The sequence below is a fragment of the Ornithorhynchus anatinus genome, chromosome 7 (genome assembly GCF_004115215.2).
Source record: "Ornithorhynchus anatinus isolate Pmale09 chromosome 7, mOrnAna1.pri.v4, whole genome shotgun sequence".
Classification (NCBI taxonomy): Eukaryota; Metazoa; Chordata; class Mammalia; order Monotremata; family Ornithorhynchidae; genus Ornithorhynchus; species Ornithorhynchus anatinus.
The window spans coordinates 51,700,907-51,727,445 of NC_041734.1; the positions used below are offsets into that span (position 1 = coordinate 51,700,907).

The 26,539-nt window shown below is 50.0% G+C and overlaps 1 protein-coding gene across 1 annotated transcript in view; it reads right to left on the reverse strand.

Annotated features, from left to right (window-relative positions):
- The window catches only part of WDFY1 (WD repeat and FYVE domain containing 1), a 77,864-nt gene extending 52,096 nt beyond the window's left edge, over positions 1-25,768 (reverse strand). Inside the window, exon 1 of the mRNA XM_029069056.2 lies at positions 25,608-25,768. Within this exon, the coding sequence (XP_028924889.1) occupies positions 25,608-25,744 (137 nt within the window). The 5' untranslated portion in view covers positions 25,745-25,768. The remainder of the gene's footprint in view (positions 1-25,607) is intronic.
- Between the last annotated feature and the right edge of the window lie 771 nt (positions 25,769-26,539).

A 26,539-nucleotide genomic window follows, 5' to 3' on the forward strand; every position in this document is an offset into this window, starting at 1 on the left:
ACTGTACTAAGCTCTGGGGAGGGTGCAATTATATTTTGATCGCTCTAGGAGAGTACTGTCTAATCTGAAACTGAAGGAGCCCAAAGATGTGAGTTTCTACCCTAGTTCTTCGCGTCTCTGGATGTCATTTTCTCTGATTATCAATCGATGGTACTTACTGAGCACTTTCTCTGTGTGCAATGCACTGTACTATGTGCTCGGGAGAGTACAATAAAACAGAGGTGGTGGATACGTTCCCTGCCCACAACAAGCTTACAGTCTATATCACAAGAAAATAAAGTTTGCCATCGGTCTATATAAAGGACCGCTCACTTCCAAAGCAGGTAGGCAGCAGGTGTGCACAAGTGATTATTTAATAATAATAATAATAATGTTGGTATTTGTCAAGCACTTACTATGTGCAGAGCACTGTTCTAAGCGCTGGGGTAGATACAGGGTAATCAGGTTGCCCCTTGTGAGGCTCACAGTCTTCATCCCCATGAGGTAACTGAGGCACAGAAAAGTGAAGTGACTTGTCCACAGTCACACAGCTGACAAGTGGTGGAGCCAGGATTCGAACCCATGACCTCTGACTCCTAAGCCCACGCTCTTTCCACTGAGCTGCTCCTCTAATTTAAGACAGCTCCTACAAAATCTAGGGTGAACACCTATTACGTCAACTGCTGAGTCCCCGACAGTTATAAAGTACCGGATGCTCTTAAAGTGATAAATGCTAAATACCGAACCTAGCAGTTAGTCCGAAAGTCAAAAATACCGAAACTAACAAATCCAGCATTAAGGGGATGCTCTCGCCAGTCCTTTCGAAACATTAGTTTACTTGAAGGAGAGATCTTAATGTCACATTTGGTCGGCACAACTGACAGCCTAAGAAATGAAAGAAAATAGTAACGTTGGTATTTGTTAAGCGCTTACTGTGTGCCGAGCACTTTTCTGAGCGCTGGGGTAGGTACAGGGTCATCAGGTGGTCCCACGGGAGGCTCGCGGTTAATCCCCATTTGACAGATGAGGGAACCGAGGCCCAGAGAAGTGAAGTGACCTGCCCACGGTCACACAGCTGACAAGTGGCAGAGCCGGGATTGGAACTCATGACCTCTGACTCCCGAGCCAACATGACCACCAGTTGAGGTTTTGGTTTCAAACAGTCTTCCTTATACTCGGAATACGACAAGGTTTGCTTGGAAACAGCCTATAATTTGCCAAATACACCTGACTTTCACTGTCAGGCCCTCACCCCACTGGGGCTACACTGAGTTCGCATTCGTTTTCACACCGCAAGGATAAAACTACCTAATACGAAGAAAACAATCACTGTTTGGACCGGCTGGGCCGTAAGAGATGAGAGTCGACAGCTGTCCCGTCGGGACGACACTTGCCGTGGTCAGGGAATGTGTCTTTGCAGTCTCCCTAGCGCTCAGTACAGTGCTCTGCACCTGGTAAGCGCTCAATAAATACAACTGACTGACGGAAAAGTACTAGCTGCACGCCCGCCGACCAGCCGAGCAGACATCACCGTCTGGACCTGAAGCTCACTAAGGGCAGGGGACATTCATTCAATGGTACTTACTGAGCGCTTACTATGTGCAGAGCACTGCGCTAAGCGCTTGGGACGAACAGGTCGGCAACAGATAGAGACGGTCCCTGCCGTCTGACGGGCGCACGGTCCGATCGGGGGAGACGGGCGGACGAGAACAGCGGCGATAAAAGCTCGCTACTCCTGTCGTATGGTACTCTCCCAAACCCTTACAACAGCGCTCTGCACACAGTAAGCGCTCAATAAGTACAATTTACTGACCGATGATGGGCCTACGTGAAAGACGACTTCCTGGTTTTTGTCCCGTCTCCCCCGATTAGACCGGCAGCCCGTCAGTGGGCAGGGACCGTCTCTATCTGTTGCCGATTTGTCCATTCCAAGCGCTCAGTACAGTGCTCTGCACATAGTAAGCGCTCAATAAATACTACTGAACGAACGAATGAATGGTTAAGGACAGGTTACACCAGTGAGGTCACCAATGGATATATTTTCTTCCGGAAAGATCTACAAATTGTTTATATTACGGTCTCCACCCCGTCTAGACTGTAAGCTCGTTGTGGGCAGGGAACGTGTCTACCAGCTCTGCAGCGTGGCTCAGTGGAAAGAGCGCGGGCTTGGGAGTCAGAGGTCACGGGTTCTAATCCCGGCTGCGCCGCCGGGCAGCTGTGTGACCTTGGGCAAGGCGCTTCACTTCTCTGTGCCTCAGTTACCTCATCAGTCAAATGGGGATTAAAACCGCGAGCCCCACGTGGGACAACCTGATCACCTCCTAATTCCCCAGCGCTTAGAACAGCGCTTTGCACACACTGAGCGCTTTAATACCACAATTTATTTTATTTACTGTACTCTCCCAAGCGCTCAGTAGAGCGCCCTGCACCTAAATACCACGCAAAGTGTAGCCTACCTTGAGTCAGCTTTGCAGCGCGCCCATCATCTACCTCACGCCTTCTAAGCTTACGGAAAAACGATTCCCACTCACTCCAAAACGGAAGCCCAATACGATATCCTTTCCGTTAACGCAGCGGTCGCAGCTCCGTGAACCTCCGTGTTATCATTAGATTCCCGCGCGGTCCGCAACTGAGTCAGCGGTTAAATGAGGGCTCCGCGGGAAGACGCTTTCAAAACCGATCCAGATGGCACCCGGCTGGTCACGCTGGGTGAAATTCAAGCACGCCGCGTCAATCATGAAATTCTCCAAAGTCTGTTTCACGCAGTCTGCGTTACCTAACCGCTTCCTCTAGGGCCTTAAGGCAGCTTGTGGGCGGAGAACGTGCACTCTCCCGAGCATTTAGCACAGTACGCGCTCACGGATTACCACTGATTGACCGACTGCTTGCCAGGGCACTGGAAACCAACGGCAATAGCTTAGCGTGGCTCAGTGGCAAGAGCCCGGGCTTGGGAGTCGGAGATCATGGGTTCGAATCCCCGCTCTGCCGCTTGTCAGCTGGGTGACTGTGTTTTGTTAATGAAATGTACATCGCCTCGATTCTATTTAGTCGCCACCGTTTTTACGAGACGTTCTGCCCCTCGACTCTATCTATCGCCATCGTTCTCGTCCGTCCGTCTCCCCCGATCGGACCGTAAGCCCGTCAGACGGCAGGGACCGTCTCTATCTGTTGCCGACTTGTTCGTCCCAAGCGCTTAGTGCAGCGCTCTGCACATAGTAAGCGCTCAATAAATACTACTGAATTCACTTCTCTGGGCCTCAGTTCCCTCATCTGTAAAACGGGGATTAACTGCGAGCCTCACGTGGGACCACCTGATGACCCTGTATCTAGCCCAGCGCTCAGAACAGTGCTCTGCACGTAGCAAGTGCTTAACAGATACCAACATTATTATTCTCTGGGCCTCAGTTCCGTCATCTGGAAAGTAGGGATTAAGAGACCGTGAGCCCCATGTGGGCCGGGGACTGTGTCCAGCCCGATTACCCTGTAGCTATCCCAGCGCTTAGAACCGAGCCTGGCACACAGTAAGAGCTTAACAAATACCATTAAAAAAAAACAAAAACCAACCAAGCCCTCCCTTAATTGCTGGGACAGGTCACCCTGCTCCTCAAAAAACACCACTGGTTGATCATCCACCTCCGTACCAAACAACAACTCCTCTCCATTGGCTTTAGAGCAGAACATTCATTCATTCAATAGTAGCTACTGAGCGCTTACTATGTGCAGAGCACTGCACTAAGCGCTTGGGACCAACAGGTCGCCAACAGATAGAGACGGTCCCTGCCGTCTGACGGGCTTAAGGTCCGATCGGGGGAGACGGACGGACGAGAACGACGGCGATAGATAGAGTCGAGGGGAAGAACGTCTCGTAAAAACGACGGCAATTAAATAGAATCAAGAACATCACCTTGCCCCCTCCTACCTCACCTCCCTTCTCTCCTTCTCCGACCCAGCCCGCGTACTTGCTCCTCCAGCGCTATCCTTCTCACTGTGCCTCGACCTTGCCTGTCTCAACGCCGACCCCTGGCCCACATCCTGCCTCTGGCCTAGAACTCCCTCCCCGCCCCAAATCCTACAGACAACCACTCTCCCCTGCTTCAAAGCTTTATTGAAGGCACACCTCCTCCAAGAGGCCTTCCCAGACCAAGCCCCACTTTTCCTCATCCCCCACTCCCGTCGGCGTCGCCCTGACTTGGTCCCTTTGCTCTCCCCCCCTCCCCCCCCCGCCCCGAAGCACGTATATACATATCTGTCATCTTATTTACTTGGAGAAGCAGCGTGGCTCAGTGAAAAGAGCGTGGGCTTCGGAATCAGAGGTCGTGGGTTCGACTCCCGGCTCTGCCACTTGTCAGCTGTGTGACCGTGGGCAAGTCGCTTCACTTCTCTGTGCCTCAGTTACCCCATCTGTAAAATGATGTTCTTTTATTGTCATCGTTCTCGTCTGTCCGTCTCCCCCGATCAGACCGTAAGCCCGTCAAAGGGCAGGGACCGTCTCTATCTGTTGCCGACTCGTTCATTCCAAGCGCTTGGTCCAGTGCTCTGCACATAGTAAGCGCTCAATAGATACTACTGAATGAATGAATAAAATGGGGATTATCTGTGAGCCTCACGTGGGACAAACTGATTACCCTGTATCTGCCCCAGCGCTTAGAACAGTGCTCTGCACATAGTAAGCGCTTAACAAATACCAACATTATTATTATTCTATCTCCCCCACTCTAGACTGTGAGCTCGTTGTGGGCAGGGATTGGCACTGTTTATTGTTGCACTGTATTCCCCAAGCGCGTAACACAGTGCTCTGCGCACGGTAAGGGCTCAATAAACACAACTGAATGAATGAACGAACCACAGAGGGTGAGGCTGAGCAGGTACAGCAGGCCTGCCAACACGTGAAGTGGATTTCGCCACCCCGATTGTTGAAGAAGACAGCGCTTTTCGATGAACTGGTCCGTAATGACGGCTTGGGCTTTGCAGCATACAAGCTGATGGGTGACAATAATCACAGTAATAATGATCGTGGTGTTTGCCGAAACACTTACGTGCCAGACTCTGTGCTAAACCCCGTGGGAGGTACGAGATAATCGGTTCAGGCGCTGTCCCTTTCCCATGGGTTCACTATCATCAGCGTGGCTCGGTGGAAAGAGCCCGGGCTTCGGAGTCGGAGGTCATGGGTTCGACTCCCGGCTCTGCCCCTTGTCAGCTGTGTGACTGTGGGCGAGTCACTTCACTTCTCTGTGCCTCAGTTCCCTCATCTGGAAAATGGGGATTAACTGTGAGCCTCACGTGGGACGACCTGATGACCCTGTATCTCCCCCAGCGCTTAGAACAGTGCTCTGAACGTAGTAAGCGCTTAACAAATACCAACATTATCATCATCATCAGTGGTATTCACTGAGAATTTACTAAGCACCAAACACTGTACTAAGCGCTTAGGAAAGTGCAATAAGACAGAGTTGGCAGACACATTCCCCGCCCACGACGGGCTTACAGGCTAGAGGCTCTCTTAATATACAGCTGCAGCGATCAAGAATCCGTCAACTACTTCATTCCATCGCAGTTATTGAGCACTTACTGTGTGCAGAGCACTGTGCTAAGCGCTTGGGAAAGTACAATGCCAGGATATATGTCTTTTAGTATAAGTACAACAATACGCTTATACATTCAAGCGTAAGAGCAACACAAAAGGAAATGCGAGGAGGGGAAATGAGGATCCGGTCAGGGAAGACCTCTCAGAGGAGATGTCTCGGGGGTCACCCGTAATAGTGGCTTTGGGGCGCGTTACGCAGCAGGATCTCAATGGATAGTGACTTCTCTTCTCACTCTGGGGTAGCTCACACTAGCAGGAAGTATAGCGAGAGGATAAGGCCAGGATGGAAGGGTTGGTGGGAATCTCCAGGTTCCCAGGATGCTGCAAGAATTAGTAGTTGGGAGACAGGAATCCTCTCCGAGCCTATTCAAATCTTGGGAAGACGGGAGGGGGTGCCGAGAGGCAGCCCGGCCTAGCGGAGAGAACACGGGCCTGGGAGTCAGAAGGACCTGGGTTCTAACCTTGGCTCTGCCACTTGGCTGCTGTGTGACCCTGGGCAAGTCGCTTCACTTTTCTGAGCCTCGAGTACCTCGCCCGTAAAATGGGGATTAATTCTATGAGCCCCATGCGGTATACGGACTGTGTCCCACATGATAAGCTTCTATCGTCCCCAGGGCTTAGTAGAGTGCTTAGCACACAGGAAGCGCTGAACAAATACCATTTTTTTTTTAAAAAAAAGGGAGAGAGATCCCCTGAACCAGGACCTATACCGAGCCCTCTTCATGGCACCCTTTCCTAAAAAAGAATTCCCAACCGTCTGCTGGATAGCAAAAAATCTTCTGGTGTCATCCGGCCTCTAACTCTGGCAGCTCGACTATTCTCCTCCACCCACAAAATGGACATTTTCATCATGCCTCCTTTCTGGTTCATGATATCATTAAAGTGCTCCCATTCACTATATTAACCTGAAAAGCAGTATGCCTACAGTGAATTAAAAATAATTTAACTCGCAAGACAGACCAGTCTACTGATATCTTTTAAACCCCTCCAGAGGTGGATATGTTAAACGGTTGGTGAACGATCCCAATTTTACAGATACCGTAGCAGCGATCAGTAGTATTAATTAAGGGCCTTATCAGGTGCAGAGAGAACTGAACTCTTCGGAGAGTTCAATAGAAGACAATTCCCTGCCCTCAGAATTTAAAGACAAGCCGGGGAGACCGTCATCAAAAAATCTACCGATGAAGGGGAAAGTGCTCAAAAGGAAGACGACGCAAAAATGGACATGAAGAAGACAGAGCAAAAATGCTGATAAAAAGCCACCATGCTAGCCGTCACAGAAATGGCAAAAGAGATTCTTTCCAATAAGAATACTCAATTTAGGGGATTAGAAAGAGGTCACCTATCCACCCAATGAATCGCAGTGACGCAAAAAAATATACAATTTCTCCCTATTGTGACCAACTTAGAAGTCTTAAAACCAAGGAACACAAAACTGAATAATACCATTTCCTACCGGTTAGAAGAGTCTATCGTCGGACTTCAACTTCTGGAGGTCCTGAAACCATCTCACTATATTTAGGGTTAAATCTTTGCCAGTGGATAAACCACTGGATGATTCACAATTCAGCCCACTTCCTTATTTTTCCAATTCGGTGATTCACAACTGCTCTCCCTTCGGTCTTTTACCCCCTAGGACCTCGTGATAATTACCAAGTCGGGCAGAGGAGAAGATACTTCCTCTTGCCCTGTTTCCTTCAAAAAACACTTTGAGAAGTATCGTTCCACACAAAGCCGTTGTCTGAGCCGTGACCGCTATCCTTAGGTTTGTGTAAATACGGCATCACGAAGATCAATGACTTGTTAAAATGGGCTTCTAAACAATCGGCCCCTTTCCCGTTCGACTTCCTCTTTGACGGTCAGAGTCCAGTGTCACTTGTCTTCAATGTGTCATCATTCTTGCTCCGACAAATAATTCCCTCACTTCAAAACCGAGATCTGCACACTGTGACGTTTTGGATTTGGATGGAAACCTGCTACCTTGTATCGGGGGTTTTCGACCCTTTTAATAACAACTGTGGTATTCCTTAAGCGCTTACTACGTGCCGAGCACCGTACTACGCGGTGGGGTGGATTCGAGCAAATCGGGTTGGACACAGTCCCCGTCCCACGTGGGGCTCGCGGTCTCAATCCCCACCTCACAGACGAGGCAACGGAGGCAGAGAGAAATAAAGTGACTTGCCCGAGGTCGGACAGCAAACAGGTGGCACAGAAACCGAACCGTGCAACCTGAAGATTTCAGACGGTATCTTCCATCACCCTCTTGGCGTATTTTCTTCTCACCAAGGAGACTCCCCTCCCTCCCTCCCGGCAGGCCCTCAAATATACACCCTCACACGGAAATATTCACTGCAGCCAGGATGTGACTCTCTAGACTCTGAGGTCGAAGTGGGCAGGGGATGTTTATTGTTGTTTTGAACTCTCCCAGGTGTTTAGTACGGTGCTCGGCACTCAGTTAAGCGCTCAAATGCGCTGGAATGAATGAACGAATGTGGTTCAGGTGGAAAAAAACGACCCAAGAAATCGGTTCTGCGTGTTTCCAAGTCCTGTGGGAGGACTGCTCCACTGTCGCTGCTGATGCTGCTTCTCTCAGGACCCCAGAGTTCCCATTATCTGTTCCCATTTCTGTCCTAGTGGCTGTAACCTTAGGTAACCCAAACACGATGGGCATTTCTTGCGCCCCAAGGAGTTAAAACATACGGGAGAACTCTGCCCAGAGTGAGACTGTGAGGCAGCGGGGCCTAGTGGCAAGAGCACGGGCTCGGGAGGCAGAAGACCTGGATTCGAACCCCGGCTCCGCCAGACGTCTGCTGGGTGACTTCGGGCAAGTCATTTCACTTCTCTGTGCCTCAGTTCCCTCCACCTGCAAAATGGGGGCTCAATACTTATTCTCCCTTCTCCTCCGACTGGAAACGCCAAGGGGGACCTGATTACCCTGTCCCTGGAGCATTCATTCATTCATTCAATAGCATTTACTGAGCGCTTACTATGTGCAGCAGAGCACTGTATGAAGCGCTTGGAATGTACAAATCGGTAACAGGTAGAGACAGTCCCTGCCCTTTGAGGGGCAGCAGGAACAGGAACGGGGGAGAAGAGAACCTGCTTCCGATGCCGCCTCCCCTCCTGCTTCCCCAGAGTTGAGCTGCACTTGCCGAAACGATAAGCTCACTGTGGGCAGGGAACGCCCGTCCACTTCTTCTGTGGTCTCTCTTCCCCTTCTAGACCGTGAGCCTGCTGTTGGGCAGGGAGCGTCTCTATCTGTTGCCAAATTGTACTTTCCAAGGGCTTAGTACAGTGTTCTGCACACCGTGAGCGCCCGATATGATCGAATGACTGAATGTGTCCGTTACAGGGCGCTCTCCCCGTCTGTCACCCCCTCTGGACTGTAAGCTTGTTGTGGGCAGGGAACGTGTCTGTTTAGTCGAGAGAAGCAGCGTAGCTCAGTGGAAAGAGCCCGGGCTTGGCAGTCGGTGGTCACGGGGTCGAAGCCTCGGCGGCTGTGTGACTGTGGGCAAGTCATTTAACTTCTCTGTGCCTCAGTCACCTCATCTCTAAAACGGGGATGAAGACTGGGAGCCTCACGTGGGACCACCCGATTACCCCGTATCTACCCCAGCGCTGAGAACAGTGCTCTGCACACAGTAAGCGCTTGACAAATACCGTTATTATTATTATTTCATATTGTACTCTCCCAAGCGCTTAGTATGGCGCTCTGCACAGAGGGAGCGCTCGCTAAATACGACTGAATGAGCGAATGAACGCCAACAGTGCTCTGCGCGCAGTAAGCGCTCCATAAATACCAACGACGGACCGACGGAGCGAGCTTCTGCAGGAGGATAAACTCGGGGACGTGGCAGGGGTTGGCTTGGAGGGTGGTAGCAGGAAGGGCTTGGCTTCCCGCCCGGAGGGTTGCTCCTCTTCCACCTCTTGCTGACTTCCCTGGTTTCCTCATCTTGCTCAGCCGAAGGTGGAACTGTGGCTGCTACAGAAGCTGAACCCTCTAGACCCTCGGCTCGATATCCCGGCCCTGCCACTGGTCAGCCGTGCGACTGGGGGCAAGTCACTTCACTTCTCTGTGCCTCAGTGCCCGCATCTGGAAAATGGGGATGAAGACTGTGAGCCTCACGGGGGACAACCTGATGACCCTGTATCTACCCCAGCGCTTAGAACACTGCTTTTCCCTCCTCGCCTCCGACAATCTAATCCTCTTCCCCTCTTCAAATCCCTACTTAAAGCTCACCTCCTCCAAGAGGCCTTCCCAGACTGAGCTCCCCCCTTCTTCCCTCTGCTCCCTCTACCCCCCCCCCCCCTTCACCTCTCCGCAGCTAAACCCTCTTCTCCCCACTTCCCCTCTCCTCCTCTCCCGTCCCACCCCCTCGGCACCGTACTCGTCCGCTCGACTGTATATATCTTCATCACCCTATTTATTCTGTTTAATGAGATGTACATCACCCCGATTCTGTTTAGTTGCCATTGTTTTTACGAGATGTTCTTCCCCTCGACTCTATTTATTGCCATCGTTCTCGTCCGCCCGTCTCCCCCGATTAGACCGTAAGCCCGTCAAAGGGCAGGGACCGTCTCTGTCTGTTGCCGATTTGTACATTCCAAGCGCTCAGTACAGTGCTCTGCACATAGTAAGCGCCCAATAAATACTACTGAATGAATGAATAATAAGCGCTTAACAAATACCAACAGTATTATTACGTGGGCAGGGAATGTCACTGTTTATTGCTGTACTGTACTCTCCCAAAGGCTTAGTACAGTGCTCCGCACCCGGTAAGTGCTCACTGAAGACGATCGAATTGATGAATCAATAAACCCCTTCGATACTCTGAGGCGCCAAAACGGAGGAAGCCGACAAGCACGGTTACGGGTGAAGAACGATAAAATCCAAGTTGATCGGTTTCACCGTTTGTTGGGCTCCAGATGTCCCGAGACGTCCTTATTATTTAGTTGTCACTTAAGTGCATTCCCAGTTAGGGAGGAACATTAGGGCCGATAACTGATAAGGTGGATGATCCACCTCTCCTTACCCATGGCACTGATAAGCTTCCCCACCCCACGATTCCTCTAGCCGGTAAACTCGTTCTGAGCAGGGACTTCCCCCGTAGTCTCCCAAGCGTTCAGTACAGTGCTCTACCCCCAGGAAGTGCTCAATAAAAACGACCGATTACACCGCTGGATCTGAAGCCATTTCCCAGACGTACGTACCGAGCTTCTCGTTAACTTTTTCCTTCACGCTAGAAAAAAGGCAGAGAGTCATCACTAGCACAGCTTCCTCGGCGCCTTGGCCTAACCTCTGAGATTTGAACGGCATAAAGAGTTTCCGAAGGAAGTTGGCCAGACCAGAGGTATGGGATGGAGAAGTCAACCCCGGAATCAGGCTGGGGGACGGGAAAATCGGCCTAAGCCATGAGCAACTAGCGGGGAAGCCTCTCTGGACTGAGGGGGCCACGCGAGCCCACCCACCGAAGCCACAGCCCCGTGCCACCGTGGCGCTCTGCATCAATCCACTCATTCATTCAATAGTATTTATCGAGCGGTTACTATGTGCGGAGCACCGCACTAAGCGCTTGGAATGTACAAATCGGCAACAGATAAAGACAGTCCCTGCCCTCTGACGGGCTTACGGTCTAAACGGACGACCCAGCTGCGGGTCACGAGAAGCACTGCGCCAAGAAAACTTCGAGAAGCCTTAATTATCTGTCTTCGGCTCAACTCCTCCCCTGTAGCTACGACCTCCTCACCTTACGCATACAGCCTGAGAAAGGCAATCTATCCAACGACCATATTTATCGACATTTCCCGAACGCAGAGCGCCGCGCTGAGCACTCGGCACAGTAAAATACAACAGGGTTACCAGACGCGGTCCCCGCCGACAACGGCGAGCCCCCATTTCCCTGGGGATAAAACCAGAGGCGGGTGAGAATGTGAGGTGGGTGGCCACTTCCGGAGCTTGGCAGACCCTTCGGAGACGGTCAGCCATCACACTCCTGGAGCCAGAGGAGGGTGATCCCCCGAGCAAAGGCATCTGTAGTCGGTGCTTGGGAGAGTTCAGAACTATTCATTTCTGCCCTCGAGGAGCTTACGGTTTAGCGAGGAGGAGAGGAATCTGCCGCAGTCTGCTTGGCTTCCAGCCTGAAGCTCCCTTGACCTTGCCAGGAACCCTGCTTCGCTCTGATCAGAGGATTCCCTTCATGCCCTGGAATGACTCTGTCGGTAGGCTGACTCTGGCCCGGGGGCCGTCCGTGCCCGACTCCTTTAAACCTTAAAAAACCAGTCTTTGCACAGACATTCGACCATAATGATAACGACGATGGAATTTGTTAAGCGTTTACTATGCGCCAGGCACTTTTCTTTACCGCCCCCCTTCACCTCTCCGCAATTAAACCCTCTTCTCCCCCCTTTCCCTCTCCTCCTCCCCCTCTCCCGTCCCACCCCCTCGGCCCCGTACTCGTCCGCTCGACTGTATATATCTTTATCGCCCTATTTTGTTTATTTTGTTTAATGAGATGTACCTCACCCCGATTCTATTTAGTTGCCACTGTTTTTAGGAGACGTTCTTCCCCTCGACTCTATTTACTGCCATCGTTCTCGTCTGCCCGTCTCCCCCGATTATTCATTCATTCATTCAATAGTATTTATTGAGCGCTTACTATGTGCAGAGCACTGTACTAAGCGCTTGGGATGAACAAGTCGGCAACAGATAGAGACGATCCCTGCCGTTTGACGGGCTTACGGTCTAATCGGGGGCGACGGACAGACGAGAACGATGGCGATAAATAGAGTCGAGGGGAAGGACATCTCGTAAAAACGATGGCGACTAAATAGAATCGAGGCGATGTACAATTCATTAACAAAATAAATAGGGTAATGAAAATATACACAGTTGAGCGGACGAGTACGGTGCTGTGGGGATGGGAAGGGAGAGGTGGAGGAGCAGAGGGAAAAGGGGGATTAGACCGTAAGCCCGTCAAACGGCAGGGACTGTCTCTATCTGTTGCCGACTTGTACGTTCCAAGCGCTTAGTACAGTGCTCTGCACATAGTAAGCGCTCAATAACTACTATTGAATGAATGAATGAACTTTTCTAAACGCTGGGGGGAGATATAAGGTGATACCGTTATCCCACGTGGGGCTCACAGTCTTCAGCCCCATTTTCCAGATGAGGGAACTGAGCACGGAGAAGTGACTTGCCCATGGTCACACAGCTGATAAGTGGCGGAACCGGGATTAGAACCCAGGACCTCTGACTCCCAAGCCCGGGCTCTTCCCACTAAGCCACACTTACTAGAAATAAATAGAGAGAAGCGGCATGGCCTAGTGGATAGAGCACGGGCCTGGGAGTCAGAAGGATCTGAGTTCTAATCCTCTGCCATCTGTCCGTCGTGTGACCGTGGGCAAATCACTTCACTTCTCTGTGCCTCAGTTACCTCACCTGTAAAATGGGAATGGAGCCTATGAGCCCCAAGTGGGACATGGACTGTGCCCAAACTCATTAGAACAGTGCCCGGCATAAAGTGAGCACTTAACAAGTACCATAAAAGAAAGTAAAAAATAAAAAGACTGCTTTGGGAAACTTGCGCACTATCCCTTACAGCTTCTTCACTATTAGCACAAAAAAAAATGCGGTGTATAGGAATTCTCTCACACCCTGAGTTTTTTTTCTAGCAATGAGAAAATCAGAATTACCGTATTTATTTGTAGGAGTACTATGAGGGAGGAAATGCCCCACGGAGCTAGTGGTTTATCTTAAATTCGCTTTGAGCAGAGTTTCTTATAGAGCATTCAATCACGTAATAACAATTATAACGACTGCAGCGCTTGTTAAGCATTTACTACACGCCACGCACTGAATTAAGCGCTGGAGAAGATGCAAGATAATCGGGTCGGACACGGCCAAGCCGAAAGAAGACTGGTTTGGAATATCTCCGGCCGTTTATCTCCACTATCTGGGACCATCTGGGTGGTCCTATTTAGGGGTGCACTGCGCATCACCAATGGTGAAAAGGTTCCCTAACATGGTCTGTCTCCCCCAACTCAAACCCGGCTCTCCCCAAAGACCAGACCTGGTGTATCTTCAGCTTTCAGCACGCGTAAGAGTCAACCAGCTACAGACAGAATGTCATCTTCAAAAACTGAGGGATATAGATGAAGTACTTGAGCTAAGCAGCAACCCAGAAAGGAAAGAATTCTGGAAATTCTGGCTTCTCCCACCTCCACTGGCTCTCCTTTCTCCTTCTCCTTTCACTCATTCATTCGCTAGTATTTATTGAGCGCTCACTATGTGGAGAGCACTGGACTAAGCGCTTGGAATGGACGACTCGGCAACAGATAGAGACCATCCCTGCCCAATGACGGGCTCACGGTCTAAACGGGGGAGACAGACAGCAAAGCGAAACAGAACAAACACAAGACACCATCATCAAGATAAATACAATCAAGGGGATGTACACCTCATTACCAAAATAAATAGGGTAATTAATATATACAAATGAGCTCATCGCGGAGGGGAGGAGCAGAGGGAAAGGGGGGACTCAGCCTGGGACTTTCGGCTCCCCTCTCCGCCCGCTCCAAATCTCTGGGGTCGGGGACCTGAACCCATTACGGGGATTGGGTAAGGAGGACGTTTTTATCTTGAACTATACCTGAGAACGCAATCGACGATTAATAAGACACATGTCCAAATCGTTACAACCCGTAATTACCAATTATGTAATTTACTTAAGGGCAATCGCTGCTGTTCGTTCTTACGCACGATTATGAAGGCCATCAGTGGTGTTTACTGAGCGCTGTACTAAGCGCTTGGACGAGTACAACCTAACCAAGTTGGCAGACACGCTCCTCGGAAAGAGTGAGCTTACGAAATCATACCCCGATGAATCGAACCGATCTCTTCACTTCAAAACAAAGATGAAAAAATGTGAAGTGGATATTTTAGCACAAAGATCATTTCACCACACAGGATAACGTGCTCCACTACCAAAGCCATATACACCGTAAACCATGTCGAAATCTAGGGGAAGTTTGATCTGCTCACCAAATTTAAGCAGCTTTTAAATCACGACGCGATTCTCACGTGTTGCTACGGATGGGGGGAAAAGCTGATTACTTACAGAAAATCCAGAAATCTTAATTTTCTCATCATAATCATCTAATCATAATCATCTAATCATCTTTTCTTATAATAAATACTGCTGTTAAGACAGAGGAACGCGATCTCTAAGGGATGCAGTTGTCGCATTTATTAAGTCCTTTTTGAGTTAATGAAATGTCCTAAATTAGAAGAAAGGGATTGATTATTGTTCACTTCAGTTACATGGTTAAAAGGTACGTTTCTCTCACTGCTTCGTAAGTAGACGATCATTATAAGTCCCATAACCAGCATCTCAGTCCAAGCAATTTCTTTTTTACAGGTTCTAATATTGAGGTTCCTCCTACCAGCGTCATTATATCCCAAAACAACCCTGAAATAGGCAGATTTTGCCATACACTGGTCTTGCAGTTTCTTTGCGACAAATATCACAAACTCTCGCTCAGATGCATATTTGGAGTTGCGTCATTTGTTCCCAGACAGATAAATTCACTGCCTCAATCACTCATCACAAAACTAGCATCTGTTGCAAGTCTTGCAGTATCCTGTGAAAACAATTTTCTCTCAGTGTGTTAAACTTGGAGAGTTATTAATTCTCTCCCCAATATACTGCAGTTTAATGGGACTTACAAAGATCGACTACTTATGAAGCAATGACAGAAACCTACCTTTTAACTATGTAACTGAAGTGAACGATAATCAATCCCTTTCTTCTAATTTAGGACATTTCATTAACTCAAAAAGGACTTAATAAATGTGACAGCCGCATCCCTTAGAGATTGCGTTCCTCTGTCTGAACAGTAGCATTTATTATTAGAGAAGCAGCGTGGCCTAGTGGAAAGAGCAGAGGCCTGGGAGTCAAAGGACCTGGGTTCTAATCCCGCCTCTCTCAGCTGGCTTCGGCGCGACCTTGAGCAAGTCACTCAACTTCTCTGTTTCTCAGTCACCTCATCTATTAAATGGGGATTAAGACCGCGAGCCTCTTCGTTACCCTATTTATTTTGTTAATGAGATGTACATCGCCTTGATTCTATTTATTTGCTATTGTTTTAATGAGATGTTCTTCCCCTCGATTCTATTTATTGCTAGTGTTCTCGTCCGTCCGTCTCCCCCGATTAGACCGTAAGCCCGTCGAAGGGCAGGGACCGTCTCTATCTGTTACCGATCTGTACATTCCAAGCGCTTAGTATAGTGCTCTGCGCATAGTAAGCGCTCAATAAATACTATTGAATGAATGAATGTGGGACATGGACAGTTCTAATCCCATCAGAATAGTGTCTGGCATAAAGTAAGCATGTTTAAAAAACAAAAAAGGTGTCTGTTTTTTGTAAAGCACTGTACTAAATGCTTGTGCAAAAAACACAGATGAGATTGCAAAGTAGGCTCTAATAACCATTCACTCTTCAAATACGTTCAGTGAATGAGACAATAAATGTAATTTCTTTTTTGGAATGGTATCTGTTAAACACTGACTGTGCGCCGAGCACTGTACTAAACGGTAGGGTAGATATAATAATAATGTTGGTATTTGTTAAGCGCTTACTATGTGCCGAGCACTGTTCTAAGCGCTGGGGTAGATACAGGGTCATCAGGTGGTCCCACGTGAGGCTCACAGTTAATCCCCATTTTCCAGATGAGGTAACTGAGGCCCAGAGAAGTTAAGTGACTTGCCCACAGTCACACAGCTGACAAGATATAAGATATAAACTATATAAGATAATCAAGTTGGACACAGTCCCTGACCCACAGGGGATTCAATCCTCATTTTACAGGTGAAGAAATTAATAATAATAATAATAATAATAATAATAATAATAATGGCATTTGTTAAGCGCTTACTACGTGCAAAGCATTGTTCTAAGCACTGGGGAGGATACAAGGTGATCAGGTTGTCCCACATGGGGCTCACAGGCTTCATCCCCATTTTACCGATGAGGTAACTGAGGCACAGAGAAGTTAAGTGACTCGCTCAAAGTCACACAGCTGACAAGTGGCGGCGCCGGAATTTGAACCCATGACCTCTGATTCCCAGGCCCGGGCTCTTTCCACTGAGCCATGCTGCTTCTCTTGATTAAATTCAATTAAGGTGCAGAGACGTTCAGTACCTCGCCCAGGGTCACCCAGCAGACAGGTGGTGGAGCTGGGATTAGAACCCAGGTCCTTTGATTCCCAGGCCCGTGTTCCACGTATTTTTTCTGCAATAAATTAAACAGAACCGAGCTGTGGGAAAACTAAACCGAGTGTGATCCTGCAAAGCAGAAATCCTGCAGTCGGTTTCTGCCTGCCACTATGCTCTTGGGAAAATTTAAAAGGGGGAATTTTCCCTGCTTCCGTCTCCTAGGAATCAGGATTTGCGGAGTTTTAGTAAAATCGCTTACAAAGCAAACCGGAACTATCTGTCTGGGGAGGCCGCAGGGCCCAGTGGAAAGAACATGGGCCTGGGCGTCAGAAGGACCCGGGTTCTAGTTCCGGCTCCGCCACGCGTCCGCTCTGCGACCCTGGCTGAGTCATTTCACTTCTCTGGGCCTCAGTTCCCACCTCTGTAAAATGGGGATTAAGACTGGGAACCCCATGTGGGCCAGGGACCGCATCCAAACCAATTTGCTTCTACCCAGGGCTTAATACAGTGCCCGGCACACAGGAAGTGCTTAAAAAATGCTATTGAAAAAGTCTCTGGTACTAGTTAGATGAAAACTAAAAACAAAAGCAGCAGAAAATTTAAAAGACCGTCTGTAATAATGAGCAGGCACACTTCTTTTCTTGCAGGGTTTTTGTTCCTTGTTTCACCCGACCCCGATTTCAAGACCAAACCCTGTTAACATTCACGACTCTACACTGCACGGGAATAAAAATCAAAGCAGTTTCCCTGGTTGTTCCGCAGATCATCGACTTTCAAGACCGGCCGAACTGAACCGCAGGAGGAGAAGCATCAGTCGGAAGGGGCACGTGTCTGCTGGGTGACCTTGGGCGAGTCGCTTCACTTCTCTGTGCCGCAGTCACCGCATCTGTAAACCGGTGACTAAGACTGTGAGCCCCATCTGGGAAATGGACACACGTGCTGTCGCCAACCTGGTTAACTTGTGTCTACCCCAGTGCTCAGTACGGTGTCTGGAAGGTTTTAACGGATATCGTTAAAAAATAAAGAAAAAGCGGCCTCGCCTTCTTTCACCTATGCTTGAGAAGGAGCGTGGCCTAGTGAAGCAGCGTGGCTCAGTGGAAAGAGCCCGGGCTTGGGGGTCGGAGGTCATGGGTTCGAATCCCGGCTCCGCCGCTCGTCAGCTGGGTGACTGTGGGCGAGTCACTTCACTTCTCTGGGCCTCAGTGACCTCATCCGGAAAATGGGGACGAAGACTGCGAGCCTCACGTGAGACCACCTGATTACTCTGCATCTACCCCAGCGCTTAGAACGGTGCTCTGCACATAGTAAGTGCTTAACAAATACCAACATTATTATTATTATTATTAGCGGGAAAAAATACCCTAAACCATTCCTAGTGAATTATGCAGACTACGAAAATACATAGCGCAAAGTACATTATTTGAAAATACCTGAAAACAAAAAAGGATATGCCCCACTGATCCTGATTTTGGCCTACACACCCAAAACCAAATCTCGTTCCAAACATCTCCATCTCGAATCAATGCTTTTAAATGAAAGCCACCCAGCTGGCAGATTTAACTTGCTTAGAAAAGGCCCTTCCTAAATCTTAATCCCTTTCAATGCTTTTCTGCAACCCCTCTCCTCATCTTATTCCCCCCCTCCCCCGAATGCCATTTTGGCACTTTCTGGTCATCTAAGCAATCCTTTCCCCGAGCTAGCGTGATGTAGTAGAAGAATTACACAACTGGGAGTCAGGAGGAGGAGAATATTAAGCGCCTACTGTGTGAGGAGCACCGTGCTAAGGCCGGGAGAGAACACGGAGGTGGGAATTAGAGAAGCTGCGTGGCCTAATGGAAAGAACGCGGGCTTGGGAGTCAGAGGACCTGGGTTCTACCCCCACTTGTCTGCTAGGTGACCTCGGGTAAGTCCCTTGACTTCTGCGGGTCTCAGTTTCCTTATCTGTAAAATGGAGATTAAAGCTCTGAGCCCTACGTGGGCTATTTTAACTGTGTCCGATCTGATTAACCGGCATCAACTGCAGCGCTGAGTTCTAATCCCAACAGATATCATCGTGATAATTACGCCCTCCCTTTCGCCCGGAGCTCCGTCCCCGCTCGCATCTGGCAGATCACAGCCCTCCGCCTTCAAAGCCCTTCCGAAATCTTAATCGCTTCTCTGTGCCTCAGTTCCCTCACGTATAAAACGGGGATGGAGACCGTGAGCCCCGTGGGGGACAGGGACCGCGTCCCACCTCGTTGCCTTCCATCTCCCCCAGGGCTCAGAACAGTGCACGGCACATAAGAAGCCCTTAACAAATTACGATCCCCATTTTACAGCTGGGGAAGCTGAGGTGCAGGGAAGTTCGGCTGGTTCTCCCGAGGCCGTACGACAAGATCGTCGGTTGACTTTCCAGGCTCGTGCTCTCTCTGCTTGGTCCCAAGGCCTCCGACTGACAAAGGCTAACGGAAGGAGAGTCACACAAGGACGGGCCCGGTCAGCCTGGTCGACTAACCACGCCGAGGGGAGAAATGGGCTGCATAAAGCGATGCGAAGGGAGGGCTTGGACCCCGCCTTGGCAAAAAGGAACACGGCCCGCGGCCTCGCCTCGCGCTGCCGTCCTGGGGAACTGCGAGAAATGCACCACAACCAACCCGGGACATCGGACACACGCACTCAGAGAAGCAGCGGGGGCTCAGCGGATAGACCAACGGGCCTAGGAGTCGGAAGGACCTGGGTTCCAATCCCGGCTCCACCACGCGCGTCTGCTGAGGGACCTTGGACACGTCACGTCACTGCTCTGAGCCTCCGTTACCTCCTCTGTGAAACGGGGATTAAGCAGGCAAACCCTGCGTGGGACGGGGACTCCGTCCAACCTGATTAACTTGGATCCACTCCAGCGCTTAGAACAGCGCCTGGGACGGCGTGGCTGAGTGGCGAGAGCGTGGGCTTGGTCGTGGGTTCTAATCCCACCTCCGTCCCTTGGCAACTGTGTGACTGTGGGCAAGTCACTTCACTTCTCTGGGCCTCAGTTCCCTCATCTGGTAAAATGGGGATGAAGACTGTGAGCCTCACACGGGACAACCTGATTACCCTGTATCTACCCCAGCGCTCAGAACGGCGCTCGGCACATAGTAAGCGCTTAACAAATACCAACATTATTATTATTATTATTATTAATGCTCCTCTAAAAAATAGTTGAGCATGATAATTCCCTTCTTTTACAAATGGACAAAACTGATTAGGGACTAAAAAAATTTTCACAGATTTTATAGTTCGAAAGCAAATCTCGAATTTTCGATTACCAGTCTTTCTTTATTCTCACAGGGCCACGTTCCTTCCTCCCAGTATCATATTTAATGAATTAAATGGTATTTACCGAGCACCTACTGAGTGCTAGTCACGGTTCCGAGCACTCCCCCCCTCTAGACTCGAAGCTCATTGTGGGTGGGGAATGTGTCTGTTTATGGTTATATTATACTCTCCCAAGCGCTTAGTACAGTGCTCTACACACTGTAGGCGCTCAATAAATACAGTTGACGGACATGAGAAAGTAGAAGAACAAGACACGTCGTCCCTTCCAGGTGTTTACAGTTTGATTTCACTTGGACTAAAGTTATAGTGTGCTTTCCCCTGAAAAGCCCCCTCAAAAAAAGTGTGAGAATTATTGTGGCTATTTAAGAGGCAGCAGATCTACTTCAAGGAGAAAAAAAATGACTTCTTGATGGTATTTGTTAAGCGCTTACTCTGAGCCCGGCACTCTGCTGAGCTCTGGGGTCGATGTGAGCTCATCAGGTCGTTTGAGGTTCATGTTGCGCATCGAGTTCACAGTCTTAATTCTGATTTTACAGATGAGATAGTTGAGGCTCAGGGAGGTTAAATGACTTGGCCAAGGTCACACAGCCAGGAACTAGGATTGGAACCCAGGTCCTCTGAGTCCCAGGCCCATGCCCTTTCCACTGTTTCTTGAATGGAAGTCAATCCTTGATTATCAAGGTGGATCATCTACCTGCTGGCTTAATTTGGCGGAGAATTTAAGCCCTCACTGGTCGGGAGCCATCTTTTTCCGGCCTAATAATAGTAATAATTATGGTACTTGTTAAGAGTAATAATAATTGTAATATGTGTTAAGCGCTTACTACGTGCCAAGCGCCGCTCTGAGCGCTGGGGTAGATACAGGGTAATCAGGTTGTAATATCAATATGTATCAGGTTATTAAGTAATAATGTTACTTAATAATAATAATGATGGTATTTGTTAAGCGCTTACTATGTGCAGAGCACTGTTCTAAGCGCCGGGGTAGACACAGGGGAATCAGGTTGTCCCACGTGGGGCTCACAGACTTCATTCCCATTTTACAGATGAGGTCACTGAGGCACAGAGAAGTGAAGCGACTCGCCCACGGTCACACAGCTGGCAAGTCGCAGAGCCGGGATTTGAACTCATGACCTCTGACTCCAAATCCCGGGCTCTTTCCACTGAGCCACGCTGCAACTGTGCCAAGCACTGTAAGGAGCATTGAGATGCACCCAACACAATCAGATCGGACATAATCCCTGTCCCTCAGAGGACTCGGTCTAGAAAGGAGGGAAAACAGGGCATTTAATGTTCGTTTTCCAAATGAGCAAACTGTGTCACCGAGACCGTGAGCCCGTCACTGGGCACGGATCGTCTCTATCTGTTGCCGAATTGTCCATTCCAAGCGCCTAGTACAGTGCTCTGCACATAGTAAGCGCTCAATAAATTCTACTGAATGAAGGAATAAATGATGTGCCCAAGGTCACGCAGCAAGCAAGGGGCAGAGCCGGGCCTAGAGCCCAGGTCACCGGACTCCCAGGCCTCTTTCCATTAGGCTACTCTGTTTTATCCGTCCTGGCTTTGTGGATAGAGCCTGGGCGTCGGAAGGTCACGGGTTCTAATCCCGGCTCTGCCCCCTTGTCCGCTGTGTGACCTTAGGCGAGTCACTTCACTTTTCTGTGCCTCAGTTCCCTCATCTGTAAAATGGGGACTGAGCCCGGGAGCCCCACGAGACACAGGGACCGTGTCCAACTCAATTTGCGTGTAACCACCCCAGCGCTCAGCACCGCGCCTGGCACATAGTAAGCGCTTACCAAGGCATTTTGAGATCCTCAAACATAGTGGAATTTCTCCGCATAGTACAACGGAAGAGTGACTAGTAACAAAAAGGTCTGGACTAGTCTGGAACACGGGAGGCCTGAAAGTTAAACGCTGCCTTCAAGGCATTTACACTACCCAAAAAAAAAAAAAAAAAATGACGCGAAGCGCAGCACGCCAAAACAAAGACACACTAAAATGTATGAAACGTTTGCTTCTCCACGGAGCAGAGAGATGACACGAGTTCAAAAACGGGAATTAAGACGGTGAACCCCATGTGGGACGCGGGCTGCGTCCGACCCGATTAGCTTGGTATCTTCCCCGGTGCTTAGGACAGTGCCTGGCACACTATCGGCAGTCAACAAATACCATTAAAAACAACTCCCTGAAAGCAATTCTGGCCACAGCGTCTCTCCCAGGACACTCCCCAACCTCGATTTATTCTTCTTATTCTTAACTTTCATTAGGACTACTAGTGCCCGGATGTTTTCCGCAACTCCCAGCATTTAACGATAATAATAATGATGTTGGTATTTGTTGAGCGCTTCCTCTGTGCAGAGCACTGTTCGAAGCGCCGGGGGAGATACAGGGTGATCAGGTCGTCCCACGTGAGGCTCCCAGTCTTCATCCCCATTTTACAGATGAGGGAACTGAGGCTCAGCAAAGTGAAGCGACTTGCCCACGGTCACACAGCTGACAAGGGGCAGAGTCGGCATTCAAACCCATGACCTCTGCCCGGGCTCTTTCCGCTGAGCTACGCCGCTTCTCTAATTTAGCAATTTCTGCTATAAAAGTTTGTCTTCAATAAGACGAGTGATCCGGCAAACGCTGCTAGTGTTTCGGAAACGGGCGCCTGGATGGAAAAATATTTACATCCCCGAGACTTTGCTTTGCTTCACTCCTTCCTTCCAGCTGTTCTACTCCCAACTCCGCAACAGACCCTGTCTCCAAGAGCACTAACCATTTTCTCATTACCACCATTAATGGGAAGCAGCACGGCCTAGTGGAAAGAGCACGCGCTTGGGAGTCCGAGGTCGCGGGTTCTAATCCCGGCTCCGCCACTGGTCTGCTGTGTGACCTCGGGCAGGTCACTTCCACTGAGTCTCAGTTACCTCATCTGTAAAATGGGGATTAAGAATGTGAGCCTCACGTGGGACGGGGGCTGTGTCCAACCTGATTACCTTGTATCTATCCTAGCGCTTAGAACGGTGCTAGGCACACAGTGCTTCACAAATAGCAGAGTTATTAGATTATTATTATTATTAAATCAGACCCAGAGTTTGCTTACATGCAGCACAAAGCAGCTGTTCCCACAGACTCTTGATTGAAAATTTCGTCCCATGAAGAATCGATGCCATAAACTTTATCCCACCATTCAGTCGCCCAAGGCTCCCCATCTGTTCAGTCCATTCGTCTTTTTCCTTATTTTCCCCCACATTAAAAAGCCACCTACTGTACCACTACTTCTAAAATCATGGAGCAAATCACCTTTTACCACCAAATCACCGAGGTGTTTCAGGAAAGGGGTTTGCAAGGGGAGGGAGGGAAACGGATCCATTTCCCAAGTTGGGGCTATCGGACATCTTGCAAATTAAAACCGAGAAAGACGGAGAGAAAGGAGGAAAGGAGAGAAAGAAGGAAAGGAAGGGAAGGAAGGGAAGGAAGAGAAGGAAGAGAAGGAAGAGAAGGAAGAGAAGGAAGAGAAGGAAGAGAAGGAAGAGAAGGAAGAGAAGGAAGGAAGGAAGGGAAAGGATAGAATTAATGACGGTATTTGTTAAGCACTTACTATGTGCCAGGCCTGTACTAAGCACTGGGATGGATACGAGCAAATCAGGTTGTACACAGTTCCCGTCCCACCTGGGCTCACAGTCTCAATCCCCATTTTCCAGATGAGGTAACTGAGGCCCAGAGAAGTAAAGTGACTTGCCCGAGGCCACACAGCAGGGAAGTGATGGAGCTGGGACTAGAACCCACGACTTTCTGACTCCCAGGCCCATGCTCTATCCGCTACACCATGCCGCTTCCTTAAAACAGAAAAGAAAGGAAAGAGAGGAAAGAAAGAACAGACAGGAAAGACCAGACAGAACAGACAGGAAAGAAAGGAGAGAACAGACAGAACGAAAGAACAGACAGAACGGACAAGAAAGAAAGAACAGACAGAACAGAGAGGAAAGAAAGGAAAAAACAGATAGAAAGAAATGAAAGAATGGACAGAAAAGACAGGAAAGAAAGGAGAGAACAGACAGAACAAAAGGAAAGGACAGACAGGAAAGAAAGGAGAGAACAAACCGAAAGGAGAGGACAGAACAGAGAGGAAAAAAAGGAAAGAACAGACAGAAACAAAGGAGAGAAAAGACAGAACAGACAAGAAGGAACAGAAAGAAAGGAAAGAACAGACAGGAAAGAAAGGAGAGAACAGACAGAACAGATAAGAAAGAAAGGACAGGACAGGGAAGAAAGGAAAGAACAGAGAGGACAGACAGAAAGGAAAGGAAAGAACAGACAGGACAGACAGAAAGGAAAGGAAAGAACAGACAGAACAGACAAGAAAGAAAAGGAAAGAACAGACAGAACAGACAAGAAAGAAAGGACAGGACAGGAAAGAAAGAAAAGAACAGAGAGGACAGGAAAGAAAGGAAAGAACAGAGAGGACAGGAAAGAAAGGAAAGAATAGAGAGGACAGGAAAGAAAGGAAAGAACAGAGAGGACAGGAAAGAAAGGAAAGAACAGACAGGACAGACAGAAAGGAAAGGAAAGAACAGACAGAACAGACAAGAAAGAAAGGAAACGAAAGGAAAGAACAGATGGGGAAGGAAAGAACAGACAGGGAAGAAAGGAAAGAACAAACAGGACAGGCAGGACAGAAAGGAAAGGACAAAAGAGACAGAACAGACAGGAAAGAAAGGAAAGGACAAAGCAGACGGGAAAGAAAGGAAAGAACAGACAGGACAGACAAGAAAGAAAGGAAAGGAAAGAACAGACAGAACAGACAAGAAAGAAAGGAAACGAAAGGAAAGAACAGATAGGAAAGGAAAGGACAGACAGGACAGGCAGGACAGAAAGGAAAGGACAAAAGAGACAGAACAGACAGGAAAAAAAAAAAGGAAAGGACAAAAACAGACAGGAAAGAAAGGAAAGAACGGACAGAAAGAAAGGAAAGCGAAGGACAAAACAGACCGGAAAGAAAGGAAAGGAAAGAACAGACAGGAAGGGAAGAAAAGGACAGGAAAGGAAAGAAAGAATAAAAAAAGAAAAGAAAGAACAGAAAAGAATGGAAAGAAAGAAGGGAAAGCGAAGAACAGAAAAGAGGAAAGAAAGGAAAGAGCGGGACACAACAGAGAGGAAAGAGCAGGCGGAACAGAAAATCAAGGACAGAGAGGAGGAGAGAGAACAGAGTAGAAAGAAGGGAAAGAGAGAGAAGAGAAGACAGGGAAGGAAGCGGCGGGGCTCGGGGCAAAGAGCCCGGGCTGGGGAGTCGGAGGTCGTGGGTTCGAATCCCGCCTCCGCCCCTTGGCAGCCGGGCGCCTTTGGGCCGGTCGCTTCACGTCTCTGGGCCTCAGTGGCCTCATCTGGAAAATGGGGATGAAGCCTGGGAGCCCCAGGTGGGGCCACCCGGTGACCTCGTCTGCCCCAGCGCTTAGAACAGCGCTCCGCACCTAGTAAAGCGCCGAAGGAACGGCAGCCCTTTTTTGAGCGGCCGCAGGGCCCGGGGCGTGAGGGAAGGGAGAGGACCGTACCGGTCGTCGCTGGCGGTGATGAGGCCGTCCTCCTTGGGGATGAGGAGGGCGGCGGTGACGGCGTCCTGGTGGCCCTCGATCTTGCTGAGCAGGACGGGCCGCCGGCTCTGCGGCCTCGAGTGGATCTCCGCCGCCATCTTCGCCGCGTCGGGCGGGGCCGGGGGGCCGAGGGGGCGGGGCCCGAGGGGGCGGGGCCAGGCCCGTCCAATCGGGGGCCGGGATCGGGGGGGCGGGGCCCCGTCCGGCCAATCGGCCGACGGGACGGCGGGGGGGGCGGGGCGAGGCGGCGGCGCGGCCTACCGGAGGTCCCCGAAGAGGGCCGCCCGCCGGAGGCGGAGCCGTAATGTCTGAAGGAGAGCCGCCCTCTCGGAGACCAACGGGACGGCGGGAGGGGGAGGCGCGGCCTACCGGAGGTTCCCGAAGAGGGCCGCCCTCGGGAGGGGGAGCCGTAATGTCTGAAGAAGAGGCGCCTCCCTCGAGACCGACGGGACGGCGGGGGCGGCGGGAGGGGGAGGTGCAGCCTACCGGATTTTTCAGAAGAGTGCCGCCCTCGGGAGACGGAGCCGTAATGTTTGAAGAAGAGGCGCCCTCGTCGAGACCGGAGGGAGGGGGCGGGAGGGGGAGGCGTGGCCGACCGGATTTTCCAGAAGAGTGCCGCACTCGGGAGGCGGAGCCGTAATGTCTGAAGAAGAGGCGCCCCTTCGAGACCAACGGGACGGGACGGGGGGGGGGGGGCGGAAAGGGGAGGTGCGGCCTACCGGATTTTCCAGAAGAGTGCCGCACTCGGGAGGCGGAGCCGTAATGTCTGAAGAAGAGGCGCCCCTTCGAGACCAACGGGACGGGACGGGGGGGGGGCGGAAAGGGGAGGTGCGGCCTACCGGATTTTCCAGAAGAGTGCCGCACTCGGGAGGCGGAGCCGTAATGCCTGAAGA